Raw genomic sequence first — 25,353 nt, forward strand, 5'->3', positions numbered from 1 at the left:
ATGCTAATAGTACAACACAGTATCAGAGTTTAAAAGTGTACAGTTTATATGCAGCGACAAGAGTTCTGTACAGGCACAAACACGTAGTCCACTAATGATAAACCGTGGGTAGGTGAGAACATGACACACACTCACACTTTAATGATATATACAGTTAGAATGTGACCTAGATGTGCACATGGCCCCCGTAATGCATTGCTACTACATGAGCTCCTCTAGAAACGCACACACGTTTACCTAGTAACAGTATCTAAATGAGGACATACCGAATACTTGTTCTCATTTTATATAAGGCTCATTGTAATTATTTTAAACCTTAACACGTAGTTACTTCTAAATTCATAAATCATGTCCCAAAAGGATGAGATTGTTGAAGTTCAGTGAAGGATTTGTCTGCTTGATTTAGATCAATAATTGAGTGATTTGCATGATACATTAAAAAAAAAGTAATTTTTTTGTGAATTGGACTACACAAGTTGTAGGCGTAGGTTAAGCCAGGATTAGGCCATAGTTCACTTAGTCATAGTTCATTTTATAAACATGCTTTAGATAAAAACACTACTGGCATGCATCTTGAGACAAAACAATGGCACTGACGTATTTTACGATTTGTCAGTGCAAGTTTTTTTAGTTAAAACAGCCCAACAGGCCTAGACTTAAGCCTCGTCTATGTTTGTTTTTAAGTGCAGCCAGTGAAAAAAAAACACGTCTCACGTACCATTGTTCTTTCACAATACACAGTGCTTTTTATCTCATCACATTCAATTTAGACTGCAAGCTCACAACTCGGGTAAAATATAATTACATTTTCTGTGGCGCTGTAGATTCTGCAGGAAACGATTGGCACACGCACACACAAAAACAATGACTCTCACACGCGTCCTTGATCGTTCACTTGGGCTGTAAAATAAAAAGTCCTTCACTATATGTCCTGAGCTCGCCAGTGTCAGAGATATAAAGCGCGCAGGACTGTCCTTCAGCACGCCCTGTTCTGCGGCATGACGGGGCACTAATCAGCCAGGGGTGGTTTTTGTTATCAGAGCTGAACGTCTGGTCCAGGTCGAGTCTGGTCTTAATCCTTCACCCCGTTATGGCTTGAAAAACACACGTTTGGTTATCGCTGTCTGTTGAGGAGCAGAGACATTTTGAGGACATTTGTCTTGTCAGCAGTAGCCCTGTGAGAGGGCACAGGAAGGGCCACAGATAAGGTGTTGTTGATAAAGGCGTTTCCACATGCGTTTGTGCAAATAAGAGAGAAAGAGGGCGATGTCACTCACTGATGGCCCAGATGCAGAACGCACAATTTGCTATACTGACGTCACTGGAAGTGTATGATGTATAGGGAAGAGATAGAGAGAAATGGTGGTTTAAGAAACATCTGGGTTAGGATAACTTTAAAGAAAAAGTAGCTTTAAGAGAGACAGACAACGGCAAGGGACAGAAAGAGAATGGGTTGGAATTTTAATCAGCTGGTTCATGTGGACAAATTGCTTAACCTTGTATGGGGACACCACTGCCCCTGCTGTCCATCTAAAATGGTTTGTTGCGGATACAGAGGGAAGACTGAGTGGGCGAGTGAGCTAATACTTGAGATAGAGTTTGTGTGTGTGTACGTGAGGGAAGTTCATTAAATCTTGTTAATGCTGGAGGCTCAGATAAAGTCTTGTTTAATAAAGATAAATAACTCCCTGCTGATTTTATTTAAAGAAACCTGCCTCAGTCTGCTGAGAAATTTAAGAACTTATGTCTTTTTGGTTTCATCATTAACTTCTCTGTCAATACTATTTGAGTTGAATCAAAGCAAACACTTGTTCATATTCAGAAATACACTAACCAGAAGATTGAATGGGATTAAGATTGAATGTGCTATAAACATTGAAGAACATTTGTCATTAACAGTAAATAATTTTAAATTATGGCTGTCAATAGATTAAAAGTTTTAATCGGATTAATCACATGTGATTAATCACAATTGTAGACTAGATGAAATTAAGCATACCACATTTATCTTGTTTAACACGTTAATTTTGTAATTTGCTGTATCCAGCAAATTAAACCAAAAGATTTAAGGGTGATTCTCACAAATCTGTGATTTCTGCAAGATTTTTTTCAAGAATACATGGACACTTGGAGACTTCAAAAGTGCACCAAAGAACCAAATGATATAAGGAGTTTATATAATTGATACATTTATGCACGAAAAAATACTGAAAAAAATCGAATTGTATGTGTACAGTGCAACAACAAAGAACTTTTTTACATTTTAGACAACTCATGTTACGATACCGAACAGGACCACATGGATATGCCAAAAACCTCTAAACCAACTGCCTTGAGCTAATTGCTTATATACATAATACAGTACAGTGATCCATTCAGAATTACTAAACACTTCAGCATACACATGACAAATCTAAATAATTATACTGAATGTGTGGAAACAATGCGAATGTATGGAAATGTCTGTGCCTGTGCATAAAAACAGTGTGCTCATACATGCATCAGTGTAACAGACTCACGCGTGCATACTGTACAACTCCTGTACGTCACCGCAATTGTCTTTACCTTGATTGCAATCTTAAAATATGGGAGTGACAACCGCAATCAATAACCACATTAACTACTGAAAAATACAGATAGTGACAATCGCATTTACAGAAAATCTATGCAGTGTGTACGGAACTGAACTAAGCAACTAGTTGTTAATGACATTTAAGCGCGCATCAGAAATGTCTTTGTCTGTATGTGAGATGCAAGAAAATAACGTGAAAGAAGTCTTAACTGTAGCACATTTTGACACGGGGCTAGTAGCGCTCATGAGCCCTGCTGTAAAAGTGTTAGTGTTGCTAGATCTTCATAGAAAAAACAACAAACAAAGACAAGCACGAAAAACACTAAAACACCCAAATGCTTTTTTTTATAACCCCCAAAAAATAATATATCTCATCCTTAACAGTCCACTTTGTTAACTCCATAAAGTGCCTAGCTTTATTAGCTAAGACCAAACCACATACCTAAAAGCGCTTGTAAATATGAGGATATTTCAACACTGCAAGACAGCACTCCTGAGCATAAACAAAACACAGCATGTCTATCAGTGGTAGTTCAGTTAAAATCGATGGACAAAAAGAGTCTTTTAGCCAAAAAATTGCAGATACCAAATGGCTAAATTCCTATTCACTACTACAAGACACCAAAATGTTATGCTTACAAATGCGGGAGTGACTGCTGTTCTGTACACACATGGAATGATAATTTCCGGGACTCACTACCGCATTTAAATGCGGTTGTCACTCCTGAAACTTGCAGTGTGGATGTGGCCATACAGAGGTGTGAATTTTTTTTTTTTTTTTGACTTCTGTATTTTACTCAGCGCGACGTGTGAAGTCTCACACACTTCAGAAACAGTCACAGAATATGATGTAGCTCATGTTTTCAAGTGAAACACACTGCAATGAATAATTTACTAAAAATGCAATGTCTCCATTCTCTCCGCCATTTCTGATGTAATCATCCTGGTTTTCTTTACATTAGCGCTGTTTTGGACTGATTGTTTGAATGCATTCAATCATTGAACTGAAAACTTTCCTAGAGTTTAGCAGCTTAAAATGATATGATCGCCGAAAAGAGGAAATAAAGTTAAAAGATTTAGAATAGTAATTGTGCACTAATTTGGCATTAATTGTTGAGGAGCAGAGATGTTTGGACGAATAATTGTGACATAATTTTAACGCGTTAAGGATTGTAAAATTAATCGCGTGCGTGAACATGTAAACGTTGACAGCCCTATTTTAAAGGTGCTGAAATTTTTTGACTTCGCTAAAGCATAAAAACACCATAATCCATTTGCAGATATTTAGGGAACATGTTAAGTTCACATACTTGTTTCTCCGAAAAACACAACCAGTACAACCAGTTATTTTACTTTGAAAATGTGCATTCCGTGTCGGAATGTATGTTTTTGTTTTGGTCTGTGTGATCCTGCCCACTGACAGTTTATCCAATAATATTTCCACAGTCCGGGTTGCCAGTTGGTGGAAAACACAGCGTAATGCAGTCATGAAAGCAAGCAAACAAACAGAGTTAGAGACTTAAAAGTAAACTAAAAAGCTCTTCGACCAGAGGCATATTATAATGTGGATAAATCAACTCATCAGCTTAGAACTGTAATAACTATTTTTTATATAAATCTAACATATATTTCCTTAATGTATACATGTGTGTATTTATATATACAAAAATATACACAGTGCACACACACATATAGTATGTAAACAAACTTTTATTTTGAATGCAGTTAATCATTTTGCAGCCCTAGTGGAGTCTGAGGACGAGGCAAGAGAAACCATATTTTGAATTTGGACTGCAATACTCATTTCAACCACTAGCTATCAATGTTATGTATTTTTGTGTTTTTTAGTAATCGCTGGGATCGTATCATATATACACAATGCTGAATAGGATGGTCTAGAATCACACACAAGTTCTTAATTTCAAATGAAGATCCACTGCTGTGCTTCTCATGCAAGAGTCCAGTGTCTCTTAAACATATTTTATTAAATTGATTTAACTTCTCTCAGGAAATTATATTACTTGTTAAAGCACCAACTAAAAAACAATAAATTATTTTGCTTTGGTTGATCTACTCGTTGTCTCATGCAGCTGTGTCTATAGAAAATCAAAATTAACTGTAGAGATGTTTCTGGTTTTATTATGCAGTGCATGTTAGTCCAAAGATGAAAAAAATGGACTTTGTAATGTTTCATCGAAATTTAATTAACTTTCACATCTGAAGCGTCTTTCTTGTACAGCAGATGTCACATAGGCCACACAGGCTCCTGGATGTTAATCAATAGCCAAATAGCTGTAGGCATTGTTTCAGGCTATTGCTGTAATTAATGCAGCCTTTCTGAAATCTCGCTGATAGTTAACACAGAAGATTAATGTCAACACAAGACCACCAAAGACTTTCAGCATTTAAAGATGTGTTTTTAATAAATCCATGTAAATGTCAGTCTTGAAAATGCCTTTTGCTCTGTGAGCGTGAACACAGGTGCTCAGCACATACTCTTGGATTCTCTACACACAACAGCCTTCATATAGTAGCCTTCTGAATACAGAAATAAGCTGCAATTCAGCCTCGCTGTGTGATGGTTTAAATTAATTTGTTGCTATATATAAGACCAGAATGTGCAATGTGTAATCTATGCAGTTGTGTCAGGCAAAATCTTTCTTTGTTTCATAATTGAAAAGAACATGTAATTGAGTGCAAGACATTGCTTCTTTTTTTAAACTTGTATTCTTTTTAAAGAAAACAGTCAAGTGACTATATCTTATAATATGAATTTATACATACAAACATTTATCTATCAAGTATCCTGTAAAATGTAGAAATACGTCAGGAAAAACGGATGCCGTTTCATGTTCGAAGGCTTTTCTGACATAGCTGTGAAAGGGGCTGTTTAACATTCTGGCCGTGTGCTGACTCTGAGTTCAGGTCTCTCCTGTGTGGGATCTGTTTGCATAATAGATGCTGTTTGTGAGTGATGTGCGCTAGGTAAGGTAATTATTACCTTTATGAAACATTCTCTCACTCCCTGATGACTTTTCCTTCTCCACCCTGCAGGCAGGAATGGCAAATCTGGGCAGAAAACAAACAGCTGCTGCTCGGTAATCAGTAATTCATAAGTGGGGAGTACAGATAAACTACGTGTGGGAATTGGTGACTCACCTTGTTGGATTGGACCATTGACTTTTTCTGTGGTAGTAGACTTAGTGGAAGTGACATGGGGCTCCTACACAGTTCCTCATAATGCTTTGTCACTTTTCCGTATTGCTATAAAAAGCTGTTTCCCACACTGGTGTGCGGGAGGGCCGTTTTATATTTTATTGATTTGTATTTGTTATTTTAATGTTTTTTTAATGGTGAGATTTTGTGAGCATGAAACATCAGCTTTATAGTGTATTTTGGTTTGGTCACGCATTTCTGTTTTGCGTTCTGCTGCGGTCATTTTAGCTCTGAATCAGATGTGTTTCCAGCTCTCTGCTTTACAAACAGAGTGGGTTTTGTGTTTGAAAATAATCGCTATCGAACAATGTGCCTCCTTTCGCATCCTGTCATCATCTTTTTGCGCTCGCCGTTTTTCTTTAAGCCTTTATTTTTTTCTAACCGTGGTAATTGCTCAGGCCGTATCCATAGAAACCTCAGAACATGTATGGATCGAGAGAGAGCGAAGACCAGCAGCCGGCACATTATCAGGGCATCATCATGCAGCCTATTTACACATGTTCCCTGCAGGGTTAGCGCTCTTGCGCACCAACATGCACACATACACGTTTTGCATAGCTGTTCCAGTGCTGCTTCTGGATCAGTTCCTGAGCGCACAAACAAAATCAGTGTCTAAAACATGAGCAATCTCTGTTCCCAGATTGCTGATATCTTCCCTCAGCCTGAGCTGCCGTGTTAATAGAAGCTGCTCTCTTTGGGAAAGAAAGCTCCCTGCCAAAGAGCCTCCTGCCTTAATAATAAATGACGCTTCGCTCTGACACTACTTGAGGTTTGTTCTCGCATTAATTATTTGCTAAGAAGAGAATGCCGGACCCTTCCTGGCCTATCAATCTATATTTGTCATCCTGTCTTCTGACATCCATTTTGAATAACTTCAGCTACGTAAAAAAAACGCAGAGAGATTGAGGATTTCATGCAGAGGTGCAGGCGAGTGAATGTGGATTTGCAGACTCCACTGAATTAGTAATCCGTATTGATCTACGCTCTGGAATGGAGCAATATTCTCTGCTGTTTGGTACACACTGGCTTGCCCATGCATTTTCCACGAGGTTTCTCTCCAAGGTTAAGCCACGGTGCCAGAGAGAGCTAGCTCATGCTCTGCACAGCTGCCATCCTGGGGATTTTCGTCATGGTCTGAATGTGGTACGCCTCACTCCTCTTCTCGTCTGATCCCTAAGGATTTTACACCGGTATTTGAGGCACCGGTGCAAAGCAGAGGCATGTCAGTAGTTTTCTTTGAGAATGATTGTGAACACACTGTTAGATCAGGGATTTTTACTTTTTTTTTTTTTTTTTTTTTTATGCCAAGGACCTCCAAAATTTGAAAGGAATTCCCTTCCTAAAATATTAAAGGATTAGTTCACCTAAAGAATAAACAATTTCGACATTTTCTTTTTGAGAGTTGAAAAGAAATTGTTTTTGAAAAAAAACATTCCACAATTTTTACCATATAGTGGACCTCAATGGTGGCTAACAGGTTGAACATCGAAAATGCAGTTTCAGTTCAGCTCTACACAATCCTAGCCGAACAGTAAGGGGGTCTTATCTAGTGAAACGATTGATAATTTTATAAAAAAACAAAATATGATATACCTTTTTTTTTTTTTTTTTTTTTTTTTAAACCACAAATGCTCGTCTTGTACTACCTCATGCGTGGCTAGTTTTTAGTCTGGGTACTTTGGTTCAAAAAGGTAGGGTAGGGTGAAAAACTTGTTTTCTCTTTCTACTTCAAAATTGTCCAACGTTGTTTTACCTTTTTTTTTTTTTTTTTTTTTTTTTGTAAAGGGCGTTTGACTTTCTTTACATGTTTGCTTTGTAAACACTGGGTGTTGCTACTTTCACTTACATCAAGCGTGACTTTTTCAACGTGATTACGTAATGTGTGAAGTCAAGCTAGTGCAAGATGAGCATTTGTGGTTAAAAAGTATATAAATTATTATAATTTTTTAAAATCATTTCACTAGACAAGACCCTTATTCCTTGGCTGGGATCATGTAGAGCCCTTTGAAGCTGTATTAAAACTGCAATTTAGACCTTCAACCCTGTATACTGTGCTGATTTATAACCTGTAGGTAAAGGTTTTCAAATGAATATCAATGTATTGCTCTAGAGCTGCAAATAATATTGTCGCAAATAAGCTTTACAGAGAATATTGATGCTTTTTTTTTTTTTTTTTTTTTTTTTACAATAGAAATATTTGTTATAAAATATTTTTATAATTGTTTCCAGTGAAAATTCCAACCCAGGCTCATAAAAATACGTGACTCTATATACATTTCTGCACCACTGTAATTATATCCCTTACTGTGTGTTTTGCGGCAGTTTCAAAGTGAAATGTCTAGAGCAGGGGTGCTCAACCCTGGTCCTGGAGATCGACTTTCCTGCAGAGTTCAGCTCCAACCCTGACCAAATACACCTGAACCAGCTAATTAGGATCTCAAGGAGCACTTGATAATTACAGACAGGTGTGTTTGATTAGGGTTGGAACTAAACTCTGCAGGAAAGTCGATCTCCAGGAACAGGTTTGGGCACCCCTGGTCTAGAGAGTGGCGCTAAAACAATACGTGGCTGTGGTACGGTACAGGCACGTATTGCTGCATTTTTGTTACACTGCTTGAGGTACGTATTGCGAGACTGCAGAATTCAAATATCCAGGGAGTGTCGCTAAAGGTTAATGCTCTGTCGTGTTGGAGTTTTACTGCCTCTAGTGTTCATTCCAACTGAAAACTGGAATGATTCATACATATAAGTATGTTTTTTTTTTTTCAGTATCGCGGAAATGTATATAGAAGCACATATTTCCAATGAGCCTATGTTGGAAAATTCTAAAAGAGAATGAGGAACCTCATGCAAAGCCTTAATCACATGACCAAGGCCACTCCAGGCACCAGGAGCTCCTTTGAGATCAGAGATCATTGATCTTTCAAGGGTGGGTGGCCTCTTTCCATATATACACACACCAGACTGTCAGCCTACTGTTCAGTGGATCACCATTCTTGATCCGCCGACTTAAGCAGAGCTCTAGGAATGCGGCATTTTTTTAAGCCTCCTGTTCCTTCAGATGCATTTTAGGAACCTTCTGTGATTTCAGTGACTCTCGACCTTTGAATACTTTTGCCACAGGCTGAAAATGGCCTCTGCCAGGACTATTTTATTCCTCTGTGCCAAGCAGATTTTGCCTGACCGCAGGGCCTGTCACCAGGTCCACATGCTGGTTCTCCCCTGGGGTGAAACAAGCCTAAGGCTCCATCCCAGTACGTAAAAACCGTTTCCTGCTGACTCCTTTTCTCTGGTGTACCGATTTATGAAATAAGATCAAGGTTACACTTACTGCATTCCGGTATAGACTCAGTGTGGGACTGATAATTTTGTAGTGTCTTATAAATGACATTGACAAATACAGTTTCTAGGAAAACCAATTTTTTCTATTCAGGTCTACTCCGTAATCATTTGTTGACGTACCAGCCTATAGTGTGGTGCAAATAGGTACAGGCTGTTTGCACTTGTAATTAAAGCAATACTCCACCCAAAAATGAAAATTCTCTTATCATTTACTCACCCTCTTGGTGTCCCAGATGTGCTGTCCCAGTTAATTATTTCTGTGGAACACGAACAGATTTTTAGAAAAGTAATAAAATAAAAGGTAATTAAAGGGGACATAAAACACACTGTTTCTGCCAGTCTCATGTTAATCTTAAGTACCTATAGAGTAGTATTGCATCCTTCATATCTCCGAAGAGTCTTTAGTTTAATCAGATTTCTGAAAGACAGAGACAGCTGTACCACTTCACTCTGAAAACAGTCGAGCTTCTGGAGGCGTGTCATACTCCGTTATGTGTCCAACTCATTTTTTGAGACTTTGGTCATGTTCAGCGTAAGAAGCCAACTCTTTAGCAGTGAATATGTCAGAAGTGCATGAAATAACATTAGATCCCCCCCTTTAACTAAAGAGGCCTTGAAAGTTGACTTTTCAAAAACCATGACAGTAATCCCTACAACCCCAGTTGATAAATCAATGTCTGTTGAAGTCTAAAGTGTGCGTGAGAAAAATACTAATATGTTAAACTTTAAGTTATATTTTTGGGTCTTTTTGGGCCTTTATTTGACAGGATAGTAGAGAGCAGACAGGAAAGCAATGGGTGAAGAAAGGGGAGCGGGATCGGCAAAAGACCTCGGGTCTGAATTGAACTCGGGTCGCCGTGAGCACAGATGCGCTGTATGCGCACTAACCATGAGGCTATTGGCACCGTCTATTTAAAACATTTTAAACTATAAACCATTGCTTCTGGATGGCTGTCATACATGAATTTGTGTGACGTAAATGCCAGCATGTTGTGATGCATCAGCTTTGAGGGACCCACCTCACAGTGATGAATTATTTTCTAAATATCTTTGTTTGTGTTCATCAAGTAAGTCATATATATCTGGGACTGCATAAGGTTGAGTAAGTAGTGGGCGGAGCATCACTTTAAAATGTGTGTTCAAGATGCACATAATCCGTAAAATCTAAAGCAAGGATGAAATTAAGTCACCCAACCTATTTTCTAAATGCATGTTTCATGATTCATCCATGCGTACGTGCATTTTTTACTTTTATTTATTTATTTATTTTTTTGACCTCATAATTTTTACTTAAATCGTAACTTGATCATCTGGTGAAGCTACATATTTGTGACCCTGGACCACTAAACCAGTCATAAGGGTAAATTCTTTAAAATTGAGATTTATACACCATCTAAAAGCTGAATAAATAAGCTTTCCATTGATGTATGGATAGGACAATATTTGGCTGTGATACAACTGTTTGAATATCTGGTATCTGAGGGTGCAAAAAAAAAAAAATCAAGAATCAAGATATTGAGAAAATCGCCTTCAAAGTTGTCCAAATGAAGTTCTTAGCAATGCATATTACTAATCAAAAATTCCATTTTGATATGTTTATGGTAGGAAATTTACAAAATATCTTCATGGAACATGATCTTTACTTAAAGGAGAAGTCCACTTCCAGAACAAAAATTTACAGATAATGTACTCACCCCCTTGTCACCCAAGATGTTCATGTCTTTCAGTGGTAAAAAAATTGTTTTTTGAGGAAAACATTTCAGGATTTTTCTCCATATAGTGGACTTTAATGGTCCCCCGTGTTTGAACTTTCAAAATGCAGTTTAAATGCAGCTTACACAGAATACACAGAGTTCAGGGAGAGCAAGACAAGACGAGCATTTGAGATTTAAATTGTACTTTTAATCGAAAATAATCGCTAGATAAGACCCTTCTTCCTCGGCTGTTTACAACCACATTTGGGATCGTTTGAAGCCGCATTTAAACTGCATTTTGGAAGTTCAAACTCAGGGCACCATAGCAGTCCTTTATATGGAGAAAAATCCTGAAATGTTTTCCTCAAAAAACATCATTTCTTTACAACTGAAGAAAGAAAGACATGATCTTGGATGACAAGGGTTTGAGTACATTATCTGTAAATTTTTGTTCTGGAAGTGGACTTTTGGCATAAAAGAAAAATCAATAATTTTGACCCATACAATGTATTTTTGGCTATTGCTACAAATAAACCCATGACTGGTTTTAAAACTGGGTTTGAGACCAGTTTTAAGACCCAGGTTTTAAGGTCCAGGGTCACATTTCTCTATTGTGATGTTATTTACTTAAAATCCTGTCCTTTTCTTTCAGTCAACTGCAAGCCTCAATTTAATCAACACTGGATAGATATAACAGCGCCTCCATCCTAGTTTTATTATTATTTTTTTTAATGTTTCATGCAAATGTGCATCACAATATGGTAGAAAATATATGTCTATACTTCAGTTACATCACGATTTTTAACCCTGTGGTTGATTAGCGGGTCAGTGGGCAGATGTGATATAGTCACTAAATGAGATTTAGCCACTTGCTTCATTTTTGTTGTTTTTAAGGTCTGTGTATAGCTAAACCAAACATTCGAGAGTTTTACTTTCTGTTTGTCCACCATATGCATGAATGAGGTCAGAATGCATCCTAGTAGTAGTGTAAATCTCCTGCATTCCCAAAACTCCCATCATGTCTGTTCTCAACAGCACCCAGAATGCTGTGTGCTGCTTTTTGCTTTTTTTTCTTCAACCCACATCTGTGTGAGCCGGGTGGGACGGGGCTGGACGGAGGAGGGGAGCTGCAGCAGACATATTTGGCAGCTCAAAGAGAACTTAGAGGAGTCTGGTCTTGTACACCGGTCTAGGTTTCACACAGTGTACTGCAAATTCAGCAGCGGGGGAGTTTCCACACATCAGGGATGAAGTCGCTCTCGCATTCTGACAGATTAAGAGCTGCAGAATCACATCCAGTGTATGACTTGTATTTTTGTGTCAGCATTTTGATTATCTCTTCTCTGTACCCGCAGCGTTTCATTCAGTATCTGGCCTCAAGAAACACGCTCTTCAATCTGAACAATTTCCTTGATAAGGGTGCATTGCAAGGTATGTAAGAAACATGAACACCTTTTGTGTCTTTAAAGCATTGTACACATACTGTATGCACAGTGATGATAAATCCCTCGTTCTGTCCCTCAGGCTATGACATGTCCACGTTCATCAGGCGGTACAGCAGATATCTAAATGAAAAAGCCCTTTCCTATAGGCTGGTGGCTGTGGACTTTACCAAGATGAAGAGAGGGTGGGTAAACCTCAGTTCTGCCTCTGTAATATTGTCAGCCTAGAGTCAAGATTGTGTTCAAACACATTGTCTCAGCAGGACACAATCTAATCAGGCTAGCTCATTACTCCGATAATTAAGTTGTTTTTAAAAGCTGATTAAGTAGCTGATTTTTTTTAAGCGCTAATTAAGATTGCGAGTAAGTGGCGATTTCTGATTGTTTGTTTATCTGTTTGTTGTGCAGTATTGATGGAGTCATGCGCACCATGAACACAGAGAAGCTGATCAAAACGTTGCCTATCATTCAAAACCAGCTGGACGCGCTGCTGGATTTCCAGGTTTGTGATGGAGAACGTACATGTATGCTTTAAAACCTACAAATTATTCAAATCAAATCTATTTATTTTAATAAAACAGTTTTTTCCTGTCTTTTTTTTTTTACTTGATGCATGCTTCACAACCTCCAGTTAAAAAAACCACTTCTCATGCATATTGCTAGCATACTGGCTGTTTATTAATACTTTTAAAGCACTTATTAATGCCTTATTCTGCATGAACATATTTTGGATCCCTCAATCTAAAGGCCATTGCACACTGACTCCATAATTTTCGTATGTGTTTTTTCATTTTTTTTGTTATCCTTTCCTATCAAAATGCTTGCTACGGTTGTGAAAATGCAGAAAATTGAACGCGATCTGAACTTTTTTATGACGGACGAAAGTGTACAAACGTGATTGACACAATGTGAGGTCTTATATATTTAAAGTGCAAAACTTTCAAACGCAGTGCGCCATGACCTTTACTCCATACCTAAACATAACAGCTGCCTTACCAAATATTAATAAGCAGCAAATTTGGAGGTTATTGAGGTGAAAGTCATCGTTAATAAGTTTCATTTATATACTACCATAATTTTGGGGTCTGTATGATTTTTTCGTCTCTTATGCTCACCATGGCTGCGTTTATTTGATAAAAAATGCTGTTAAAACTGTAATATTGTGAAATATTATTAACATTTAAAATAACTGTTTTCTATTTTAATACATTTTAAAATTTCATTTATTTCTGTGATGGCAAAGCTACGTTTTTAGTAGTTATCACTTTAGTTTTCAGTGTCACATGATTCTTCAGAAATGCTGATCTGGTGCTCAGTAGCATTTCTTTTTGTGTAAAAACGTAATTTTTGTATAAACCTTGATGCGGTTTCATTATTTGCATTCTTTTCAGAATGCTTTGACTAATAGAAAGTTCAAAATAACAGCGTTTGTATGAAATCTTTAAGTCGTTATATTTTAAATGTCTTCATTCATGGTGAAAAAAAAAAAGTCTTACTGACCCCAGGCTTTTATCTGTAGTTTGACCGATGAAATGCAAGAACATTTCCCTTATCCATTTCTTTTAACGAAAGTAATTCATTTTGAAAAGATTTGTCGGTTTGTAGTGCCGATTATTTGATTGCGCCTGTGGTTGAAGTGATAATCAGTACCCTTAAAATCAAGTAAGTTTGGTGACCTCGAAGCCCCAGGTTGGAAAACCATATTTTAACAGAACAACATTGATGTTGATTCAATCTAAGCTATTTGGTATGATATGTACTCTCTCCTGTGGATGTGTGGGTGTGTGTCCGTAGGCTAACCCTAATGAGCTGACTAACGGAGTGATCAACACTGCCTTCATGCTGCTCTTCAAAGACTCCATCCGTCTGTTTGCTGCCTATAATGAGGGTGTTATCAACCTGCTGGGTAAGAGTAATCCACTCCCTCTCACTCTGGAGAGCATCCTACTCTCACACTCTGCTTTAGGGGTTACGTCTTACTGCTTTCTGAGCAAAGAACAGTGCAGTTGAACCACAAGAGCTCGGGTCTTTCTATACGTTATACATATTAATCACTAGTCTGAGATACGTGTATTTAAAAAGAACTGCATTACTGTAGTACAAATAAATGTTATTAAATCAACCCTGTTGTTGGTAGAAATCGTGTGTATTTTGAAAATTGTTGGGATCGTATTATGTACATCTGTGGTCAAATAGCTCACTCCAGACTAACCCACAAGTTTTGTTAATGGATGAAGATCCTACATTATACAATTTGTTCCAGAGCCCAGTATCTCTGAATCATATTTGATGCTTCTAACTTTAGCTTGTAACTTTTTCGTTTGATTTTTGTGAAAAGATTATGATGAAGTGAGGCCAAATTTAGTTTTAGATTTATGAAAGTTTAACTTAAAAAAAAACATTTGATACGTTTGATTTTATTTGTTTTGTTTATATTAGTTTAGTTATTTACTTTCACTATTTTTCACTTGTTTCTTTCTCTAAATATAGCCACTGTTGCTGGCATAGCCCTTTATTATAAGCAAGCAAACAAATATTACCGAAGCAACTCCGTCTGGTTATCTGTGGTTAAAGGGTTAGTTAACCCAAAAATGAAAATTCTGTCATTAGTTACTCACCCTCATGTTGTCCCAAAGCCATAAGTCCTTTGTTCATCTTCTTAATTCAAATTAAGATGTTCTTGATGAAATCTGAGAGGTTTCTGACCCTGCATAGACAGCAGTGCAACTTCCACGTTCAAGGTGCAGAAAGGTAATGTGGACATTGATTAAAATACTCCATGTTGTGGTACTCTCCTCAAGAGAAGAAATTGTTAAAGTCATTTTTTTGTTTTCTATGCGCATAAAGTATTCTCGTAGCTCCATAAATTAAGTTTTATGGACTATTTTGTAAATGTCGTACTACTTTTCTGGGCCTTGAACATGTCAGTTGCATTGCTGTCTATGCAGGGTCAGAAAGCTGTTGGGTTTCATCAAAAATATCTTAATTTGTGTTCAGATGAACTGAAGGTTTTATGGGTTTGGAACAACATAGAATTTTCATTTTTGGGTGAACTATCCCTTTCAGTCTTGTTCTTGAGTCTCATCAGTAGTTGACTTTGTGCTCACACAATCAGAACAACACTGTGTGCGTATACTTGCGCTTCGTCGTATCTTTGTCCTGACGTTGCACTTCGCATCCAGTGTGTGACCCCCTTAATAGTCTAGCAGAAACAAGGCTTTAATTCCTCTACAGCAATTGCTGGTTTTTACTCTGAGCTCAAATTATTCAGTCATTAAGTCATTCATTTTTCCATGATTTTTATTGTTTTATTACTATATTTTTTTTTAGGTCTCATACGCCCATTTAGGTTGATAGTCTGAAAATGCTTTAGAGTGCTAGCTGTCCTTGAGCGTCAACCATTACAGCAGCTTTTATATGCCCCTGTCTCTGTCAGACAGCCCAGAGTGTTTTGACAGTCCTCTGATGGGTAATTGCAGTCTTTATCTGTTTGAGTTGCTCTGCTAATCGTTCTGCTCTTCCTCTCTCTCTCTTTTTTTGTCCTCTCGTTTCAGAGAAATACTTTGATATGAAGAAAAACCAGTGTAAAGATGCTCTGGACATCTATAAAAAGTTTCTGTACAGGATGACCAAGCTGTCAGAGTTTCTTAAAGTGGCTGAGGTACCAATGTAATGCGCGCACACACACACGCACAGTGTTTTGATACGACAGGATTGAGATTAGACAGGCTGTTTAAGGATCTCTCTGCTCCCACAATTGCTCTCTCTCTCTCTCTCTCTCTCTCTCTCTCTCTCTCTCTCTCTCTCTCTCTCTCTCTCTCTCTCATATCTCTTCATCCTACAATACTCTGGCATTCATATTCACTGGATTGATGCATGCATGGATGCCATCTATTTGTGACCTTGGACCACAAAACTAGCCATAAGGGTCAATTTTTTGAAATTGAGATTTACATACATCATCTGAAAGCTGAATAATTTTGTATGTATATATAACATGTATATAACATAGATGTATGCTTTGTTATGATAGGACAATATTTGGCATTTTGAAAATCTGGAATCTGAGGGTGCAAAAAAATTAAGATATTGAGAAAATCTGAAAAATTGATCATTTTGAGCCATATCATGTAGCTATTGCTACAAATATACCCGTGCTACTTACGTGGTCCAGGGTCACATTTAGTGTTCTGGCACTGCAATGCATTTCACAGTCCTCATGGACTGTGCCCATAAACATATACATGTTAGGAGTTTCGTCCTTTGTTTGAATTGAATTGAATTGAATTGAAAGGTAAACTGACCTCTGTTTTAGTTTTTTTGTAACAGCTCGTAAAAAATTTGCAATGGCTAAAAAGAGATTAAAATTAGCATTATAACATCAATCTGTTGATTGAGGGTCTCATTTGGTACATTGGAATACCAAGTACAATTGTTTAAGTTTCCTAACTTACATATTACCTGACATACACTACCATTCACAAGTTTGGGGTTAGTAAGATTTTTTTTTAATGATACTTTTATTCAAGAGAGACTATAAATGTATCAAAAGTGACAGTAAATAGATTTATAATGTTACTAAAATATGTTTGCAAATTATTGCTAGAAAAAAAAAAAAAACACATTTTATTTCAATTAAATGCTGTTCTTCTACAAAGCTTTCAACAAAGCTTTCTTGAGCACCAAATCAGCATATTAGAATGATTTCTGAAGGATCATGTGACCTTGAAGACAGGAATAATTGCTGCTGAAAATTCATCTTTGCATCACAGAAATAAATACAATTTTAAATATATTACTATAAATTAAGAATGTATTAAATTACATTTTAAAAATATATTAAAATAGAAAACAGTTATAAGTTGTAATAATTTTTCACATCTTCTTTTAAAAACATTAAAAAAATCAGACTGACCCCATATTTTTGAATGGTACTGTACATGTGAAAATTAACCCCCAGCAATCTCCACAATGATCTAAAAAAAATCTTTAAACAGTAATCATGAATGACTGGATAAGTTATGGAAAATCCATTGAAAGTTACTGGTCCAAAGTGTGGGAACCCTACAGAGAGAGTATATCTCACTAAGACTGCTTTATACAGTGTGGAAAGAGATGTTTCTCTCCTGTTATTTTTGCCGTGGCCGTTGACGGCTGTCATTCCTACTGTGGATTCACATGGCGTGAGACCTTAAAGTCTCTCTCTCCTTCTGGCCCAAATGTATATCTGTTTGGTGCTAATAGGACTCTCACTCCCTCCTCTCTCTTTGACACTGATGAATTCCCGTGCTGCTGCCGCCGCCTTTCTCTCACTTCCCCTCTCCGTCCATCCAACCAGGCGTTAGACTGTCTGGCTTTAATTTCAGGCTGGCTCCTTTTCTGATGCATCAAATATCTCAGGGATTTAATTTGACAACGAGTCTCTGAGAACAATGTCTATCACCATGTGAGATTCTTGTCTAATTTTCTTTACCCCCCCACACCGGGTCTCATTTAAAAGTCATTGTTTGTAAAAACTGTTTTTGAATGTTAACCACTCCACACCTCACAGTCAGCCGTGTGAGACATTATCAGTGTCTGTGTCCGTTCTCATTGCTCCTCCGTGGCTCTCGGCATGCCACACACCTCTTTTTTTTTTTTTTCGTTTTTTTTCCATTTTTAGTCACTGCATGAGGTAATGATCCATTATGTTTTGTTCTTTTTCTGATTCCTCCCCCCTCCCCTCGTTTGTTTGTTTACCGTTTACCTTTGTTTTGTTTTGTTTATGACACAGCAAGTTGGGATTGATCAGGGTGACATCCCAGATCTCACTCAGGTCAGTGTACATTTCATCTCCACTTTCTGTTCCTCCTCTACTTCCTCACTATGCTGCTGCTATCGTCCATCATACCACCGCTCTCCCTTCCTCCTTTTCTCTCTGTGTTCCACCTGTCCTCGTCCTCTCTCTTGTTGTCTTACGTGCTGTTTTTGTACCCATGCTCACTGTTTTTTAGACGTCTTGTCTCCTGTTCTCTCTCCTGTTAAAAAGTCTATTAATATTAATAGCTTCAAAACTTGTGGTAGAGCTTGACAGAAGTTACTAAACACTCCTATCTCTGTCTGGTTCCCTCTCAAATGTGTGTTTAGTGATGATCGAACTACTTCAGTTTAGTATGACTGTGGAGTTGCACTGGGTATCGTCTAATGTTTGATTGTTGACATTACAGAGTGGGGTTAACACATTATATTGAATGAGAGGTTTATTCCTCTTCGATAACACATTGTTTATTGTTCCTTTCAGACGACTAGAGGATCTTACCTTGTAGGTGGTGGGTTATATGCACTGCTTGTATTTGACGTAACCTGTGCTACTAGTGCTGGGTGATATATCAAATATTTACAACATATTCAATCTTTTTATGTCAAAAATTAGCCAGCATCGTTAATACTGTGGTCAGTTTTATTTGGCCATCCAATTTATTAGAAACCTGTGCCAGAAGGCCAGTTTGCACTCACTATGCTGTAAGTACAGAAGTATTTTAAGATTGTAAAAAAAATTTAATTTAATAACGTATATTGTTGTTTTGTTCCATATAGTAATATTGGAATGAAAAAAATATTTTAGTTTTATTTATAAATAAATAGTAGAACAATATTGTATTTAATTATATAATATATAAATACATAAATATCAGTCCATTCATTTAATGAAAAACATTTTAAAAAAATGCTTTATTTATTGATTTTTGAACTACTTTTTACTGTATTTTGAGTCTGAATCTTGTTCTAGTTAAAATGATTATTAAATAAATTAAAAGCCATTTTAGCAAATACTGTCTATGTTGAGATCAAATACAGTTGAAGCCAAAAGTTTACATACACCCAATCTGCAAGAGGTTAATTATTTACCAAAATAAGCTGGATTGTACAAAATTCCTGTTATTATTTTTTTTTTATTTAGTACTGACCTGAATAAGATAATTCAGATGAAAGACGTTTACATATAGTCCACAAGATGTAAATAATAACTTTCAAAACTTTTCATACACTTGATTCTTAATACTGTTGTTACCTGAATGATCCACAGTTTTTTTTTGTTTGTTTTGTGATAGTTGTTCATAAGTCATTATTGGTCCTGAACAGTTAAACTGCCTGTTGTTCTTCAGAAAAATCCTGAAGGTCCCACAAATTCTTTGGTTTTTCAGCATTTTTGTGTATTTGAACCCTTTCCATCAATGACTATGATTTTGAGACCCATCTTTTCACACTAAGGACAACTGAGGAACTCATATGCAACTATTACAGAAGGTTCAAACGCTCGATGATACTTCAGAAGGAAACATGATGCATTAAGAGCCGGGGGTGAAAACTTTTTGAATGTGAAGATCAGGGTAAATTTTACTTATTTTGTCTTCTGGGAAACAAGTATGTATCTTCTGTAGCGTCTAAAGGGCAGTACTAAAAAAAAAAAAAAAAAAAAAAAAAAAAAGATATTTAGGCAAAATAAGAAAAATGTACACATCTTCGTTCTGTTCAAAAGTTTTCACCCCTGGCTCTTAATGCATCGTTTTTCCTTCTTAAGAATCAGTGAGCGTTTGAACCTTCTGTAATAGTTGCATATAAGTCTCTCAGTTGTCCTCAGTGTGAAAAGATGGATCTCAAAATCATACAGTCGTTGCTGAAAAGGGACCAAATACACAAAAATGCTGAAAAACCAAATAATTTGTGGGACCTGAAGGATTTTTCTGAAGAGCAGTGGGCAGTTTAACTGTTTAGGACAAACAAGGGACTCATGAACAACTATCACAAGTTTATGTAAACTTCAGTTCAGTTTCAGTTCATGTAAAACGGTCATTTTTTTTTCAACAGTCATAAATCCAACTATTATTTTCTCTTGTGGACTATGTAAATGTCTTTTTTTAACATCTTAATCAGGTCAGTATTTAAAAAAAAACAAAACAAAAAAAACATGCATTTTGTATGATCCCTCTTATTTTGGTAAAATAACCATTTTGCAGATTGTACAAGGTGTATGTAAACTATTGACTTTAACTGTATCTTTAAAAAGTAAATATTGAGGTAATTTTTTTTGGCTATATCTCCCAGCCCTAGATTCTTTTTGACTGCATCAGCGGATTCATCTTTTTAAAACCAGGCTAACTGATTGAATGTGGCCCAAACTGCCATCCTTTGCCCTGTCACTTTGCAGGCATGGCTGTACAATGCTTTTTCTGCTGATCCGAGACCAGATGTGCAGTTGTCTCTTTATGGTTTGTTCAAATCATTAGCTCAGATCAGCATAAAAGCAAATCTCCTGCTGGGTTGCATGACGGCTTCATGCTTGCAAACCCCCTGACCATCAAAGTTGGCGAAGGTGGAGCTCTTGTGAGAGCTATATGTTTTACCCGATGCCCTGTTTCTCATTTATGTGAGAAAACTGCCCCAGCGGCCCTACGTTTGTAGTATTGTGATGAAGTATTAATGTAACCTCGCTTTGTCCTTTGCGTAGCCGCACGCACATCTATAATGTAGTCATTTAATCAAAAGCCTGTTCGTGCCGTGTCTTCTCAGAGGAAATCAAATCAGACAGGAAAGAAGCAAATTAAAAACTGTTACACTTTCATCTTTCTTTTTTATCTCGCTGCGGTGGAAGTAATACATTTCCCCGCTTAGCCGAAAGTTCATTTTTAGTTCTATTTGAATTGTAGACTGCTGCATATGTGTTTTTTCTCTCTTTTGGCTTCTGTTTTCTGTGGAATGGATTAGACCCAATCTGCCTTCTCAGCGATGTGGAGAAAAAGCCAACCTAGATCAGATCCAGACATGTTGGCCAGCGCTGCCAGCTAGGCTCAGTCGAAGAGCTTACCTTACCCTTAGTCCATAAGAGCAGTTTTTTTCTTTTTTTTTTTTTTTTTTTTTTATACACGGGATGCCTGTTGTGGAAACTTGGCACAAAGCACCTGCTCTTTTCACCAACCATGAGCTTTGAGCTTGTGCTAACATTTGCTCTCATTTGAATAAAGCAGCACGGGGTGTGTGTGCTCTTAGGTGCTAACATAGACATCCTGTGTTTGCTGATCTGGGATCTGTGTAAGGCTGCTTCTTGTAAGTGTCAAGATAATTCTTTTCATCAGAAACAAATCCTAGATTGGTATAAAGGGCTCAGAGGAAGATTTTACCTAGATTTGCGTCTCAACGCAAGACGTTCTTGAAGAAACCCTAAAGTACTAGTTCCAAAAGCCAGTATGAAGAGTTTAATGTCATGGTCCAAAATGGAGTCTGATATATCAGTGACCTCATGGGTCTGTCATGCGCTTGAGGTTTGGATCTTCCAGTGTGCATGTCACTTCCTCTCTTTTGAATTTGTACTCTTTCTCTCTCGTTTTCTGTGCTTGTTTATCTTTTGCCTGTACGTCTCTTACTAAAAGCTTAAAGCATGCTCCTGTTATTATTTGCTGAAACTCAGGTGGATTGACCGTGTGAGTGTGTACTCTTTAAACTGGTTTTGTATGTTCTTATTGAGTTCTTGACTTGTCTCTTTTTCCTGCAGGCTCCCAGCAGTCTCCTGGAGGCTCTTGAGCAGCACCTGGCCTCTCTGGAGGGAAAGAAAACCAAGGAGCTCTCTGCCGACAACAGGTACGAAATCCTACAGATCCAAACAATTCAGCATCACACCGTAAGGCCCTGTTGAGCATGCATCTATGAAGTCATTTTTGTCCATCCATTGTAACTGAGTGGTTTAATCCACGTCTTCTAAAAAAGAAAGAAAATTCATCACATGATGAACATATTTATTTTAGGCTTTTATTCAAATAAACACACATACATAGAGCTCATCAGGTATTGTGTAAACAGACTGTCTACCAATGACGCCTGGGGCCAGTTGCATAAACTTAGCCTCTATGTTAAGACAGTGTTTTAAGTACTAGTCTGACCAACTAGCAGTTAACCAAAGGGTAATCAGTCTTATTTTTTGGATTCAACTTAGACTAATCTACATTTTTTTTTTGTAACTGAATTTAAAACATTAGAACCAGACATGAAGAAAAATTTGGCTGACTAACTTAAGACTTGTCTAACCCCTTTATGCAACAAGCCCCAGTTCTCAACTATCAAGCAAGCAAGATAGTTGATCTTCCATGTTTGCCATATTAATCAGTAAATTTACGTTTTTAAACGGACTGTACTAAATTTAACTTTTGGTGATCATTTTGTGTCAAATATAACATCTTTTATTAGGCTAATGATATCTCAATCATCTCATGTGAGGGTCAAAAGTTTCTTAACAGTATGATTTTATGTTTTTCAAAGAAGTCTCTTCTGCTCACCAAGTCTGCATTTATTTAAACCAAAGTACACAAAAAATTGAATATGTTTTGAAATTATTATTTTGAATTATTATTTGAAAGCTGAATTTTTAGCATCATTACTTCAGTCACATGATCCTTCAGAAATCATTCCAATTATTTTGATTTGCTGCTCAAAAAACATTTATTATTTTTATTTGGTAAAAAAAGCTAAGTAGAATTTTTTTTTTTTCAGGTTTCATTAATGAACAGAAAGTTCAGAAGAACAGCATTTAGCGGAAATGGAAATCTTTTGTAACATTAGAAATGTTTTTATTGATCGATTTTAAAGCATCTTTGCTTAATAAAAGTGTTAATTGAAGTAAAAATGCAAGTTACTGTATATTCTGTATACAAAACCTCTTAACAGCACTTTATTTCACAAGCCATATGTTGAAGCACTTGAAACAGCAATAACAAACCATTAGCAAGAGATTTTTATATATAGCCACATCCTGTAAGATATTACTTTTTTTTGGCTTGTGAACAATTAATTGTGTTAAATTAATCAGGTCTTAAATAAAGAACTGATAGGGAAATCTCACTTCGGTGTGTATCTGTGTTTTCCTTTGTAGAGCCAACACTCTGTCCAATGCGGTGTCGTCCCTGTCCAACACGGGCATGTCCTTCTCCTTCTCATCCAGCAGGATGGACGAGAAGGAGAAACAACAGGCCCTGGAGGAGGAGCAAGCCCGTCTGCAAGCTCTCAAGGTGGGTTACATTCTATCCCATTATGTTCTGTGAATGGACATGTTCTAGTTGCTAATTAAGTTTGAGTGTAGACTTGTTAGCTGTTTTCCCCCTGGTTCTATGTAGAAAATAGAGAGTACGTAGAGTAAAGGCATATGCCAGAGAAGTTATTTGCAGCTGAGATTAGGCAGGATTGAAGCTGCTGTTCTGGGAACATTTTGTTCTACACATACAAGTGTATGTGTGTTTACACAATACGCCCTTGTATCTTCAATGATTAGCCTGTAGCAGTAAGTGGTCAGTGGGGTTAATCAAACTTCTCTGCCCCATCAGGATGTGCTGTCATACCTTGTGGAGCACAAACGCTCACACCAACACACACACACAAACTGAATGACAGGAACGTCAGTGGTGAGGAATGTGTCCCTAGATGCACCGTGACTGTGTATCTGAATAGTTCAAACATTCAAAGCAATTTCAAAGTCCAACATCAAAGTATTTACACAGTCCATGTTCGGATAAGTTTGTGTGAAATTGAACTGGTGTTTTTTTTGTGATTGTTGTCTCACTCCTGGAGGGGCACGCACAGAGTTTTAGGGTGCTGTCACTTTCTCTTTCTGTGTTTTCTTTTCTTCATACATTTTCTTGTTGTTGCAAAGGACATAAAACCTTGCCATGTCGCAACCTACTTCCTCTTTCTTTAGAAACTAGAATCTAGGGCTGCACAGTTTGAGAAAAAAGATCGAATTGTGATTTTTCTGATTAGAAATTCAAAATGCAGTTTAAAGCAAATAAAAAAACTTCAGGTTTGCTGGTTTGTAGGGCTGCACAGTTTGGCCCAAAATGTTGTGATTTTTTTATAATAATAATAATAATAATAATATTAATAATAATAATAATATGGCTGTCTTGATTCATTTTCAAATGGTAAACTATCATTCTTTCATTTTGGCAGAAATCTACAGGTAGCTCTTGTAGCTTTTCTTTTGTTGACAACAGTCGGTTTAACTGTGATTCTCAACATAAGAATGGGAAGATGGTTGATGCATGTTGTATTCCCAGATGCATGTTCTTAGTGACCCAGACTCAGAGTGCATTTAGAGATATGTTTGTGTAGAGCAGCGTTAACTGCGAACCATGATGCCATTTTAGTGCCATGTTAAAAAAATAACAAATCTAAAAATTACGAGAAAAAAGTTTAACTTCCAAAAAATAAAGTTGAAATTCCAAAAATAAAGTCGAAATGTTTCGAGAATTAAATTGTAGCAATTAAAGTTCTAATATTTTGAGAGTATAGCCTGCACATGCAAATGGCCCGGATTGAGAGCGCAGAGAGTGCCAGGCCACTGTAATTTATTTGAATATATGTGGGATTATTAGCAAAAATCATACCATGTGTTATACTTGCAGGGACAGTATGCTTGGAAATAATATTTAATGTCTTTGATTGCATTCATTAGGCATATTTGTAGTGTGCCAGCCAACCAATAATAGCAATAAGCTTTGTGCTTTTGGTACTTTTGATATAAAAAAAAAACAAAGTCTCAGCTTTCAGAAACCTGTCATTTTTATAGCGAAATACAAACAATGTGTCTTGCAATAATGTGCTTCTCTTTAATATGGCGGGATAGAACGCTGTATTCATGTGAATCAATTGTCTTTTCGATTAAAAGACATTCGTTACATTAAATTACACTTTCTTTGTGAAAAATCCACCAGCTAACATAAATAAAAAAATAAGTTATATTGATGTCTTTTCTGAGGTATGTAAGTGACTATTCGTAAGCTGTTTTATTCACGGTATAATACAGGAAATGATTGGAAATAATATTTAACGTCTTCCAATCATTATTTGTAGCATGCCCGCTACCTAGTAATCACAATAATTTGGTGCTTTGTTGCTTTTAATATAACACAGCTCAGCATTCAAATTCTGTCCGTTTTATCACGAAATACAAATGATAAATTTCCACTTTATTTCAAGTTTATAGCACAATATAAACATGAAGGAACATCAAAAGGAATAAAAAGAAAAACAGTATAGCCTAACGTAATGAAACAAATGTCTCATT

The 25,353-nt window shown here is 36.9% G+C and overlaps 1 protein-coding gene across 6 annotated transcripts in view; it reads left to right on the forward strand.

Moving 5' to 3' along the window:
- The window catches only part of si:ch211-200p22.4 (phosphatidylinositol-binding clathrin assembly protein), a 64,044-nt gene that overhangs the window by 15,469 nt on the left and 23,222 nt on the right, over positions 1-25,353 (forward strand). For 3 of the 6 annotated variants that reach the window (XM_051115442.1, XM_051115436.1, XM_051115437.1), the window contains exons 3-11: positions 12,180-12,255; positions 12,349-12,451; positions 12,675-12,768; positions 14,061-14,172; positions 15,821-15,927; positions 18,040-18,081; positions 18,547-18,567; positions 21,796-21,881; positions 23,167-23,302. In XM_051115442.1, the coding sequence (XP_050971399.1) occupies positions 12,180-12,255; positions 12,349-12,451; positions 12,675-12,768; positions 14,061-14,172; positions 15,821-15,927; positions 18,040-18,081; positions 18,547-18,567; positions 21,796-21,881; positions 23,167-23,302 (777 nt within the window). The remainder of the gene's footprint in view (positions 1-12,179; positions 12,256-12,348; positions 12,452-12,674; positions 12,769-14,060; positions 14,173-15,820; positions 15,928-18,039; positions 18,082-18,546; positions 18,568-21,795; positions 21,882-23,166; positions 23,303-25,353) is intronic. The other 3 variants (XM_051115438.1, XM_051115439.1, XM_051115441.1) reach the window with 2 other exon arrangements.

This window comes from Labeo rohita, chromosome 7, assembly GCF_022985175.1.
Source record: "Labeo rohita strain BAU-BD-2019 chromosome 7, IGBB_LRoh.1.0, whole genome shotgun sequence".
NCBI classification, from domain to species: domain Eukaryota; kingdom Metazoa; phylum Chordata; class Actinopteri; order Cypriniformes; family Cyprinidae; genus Labeo; species Labeo rohita.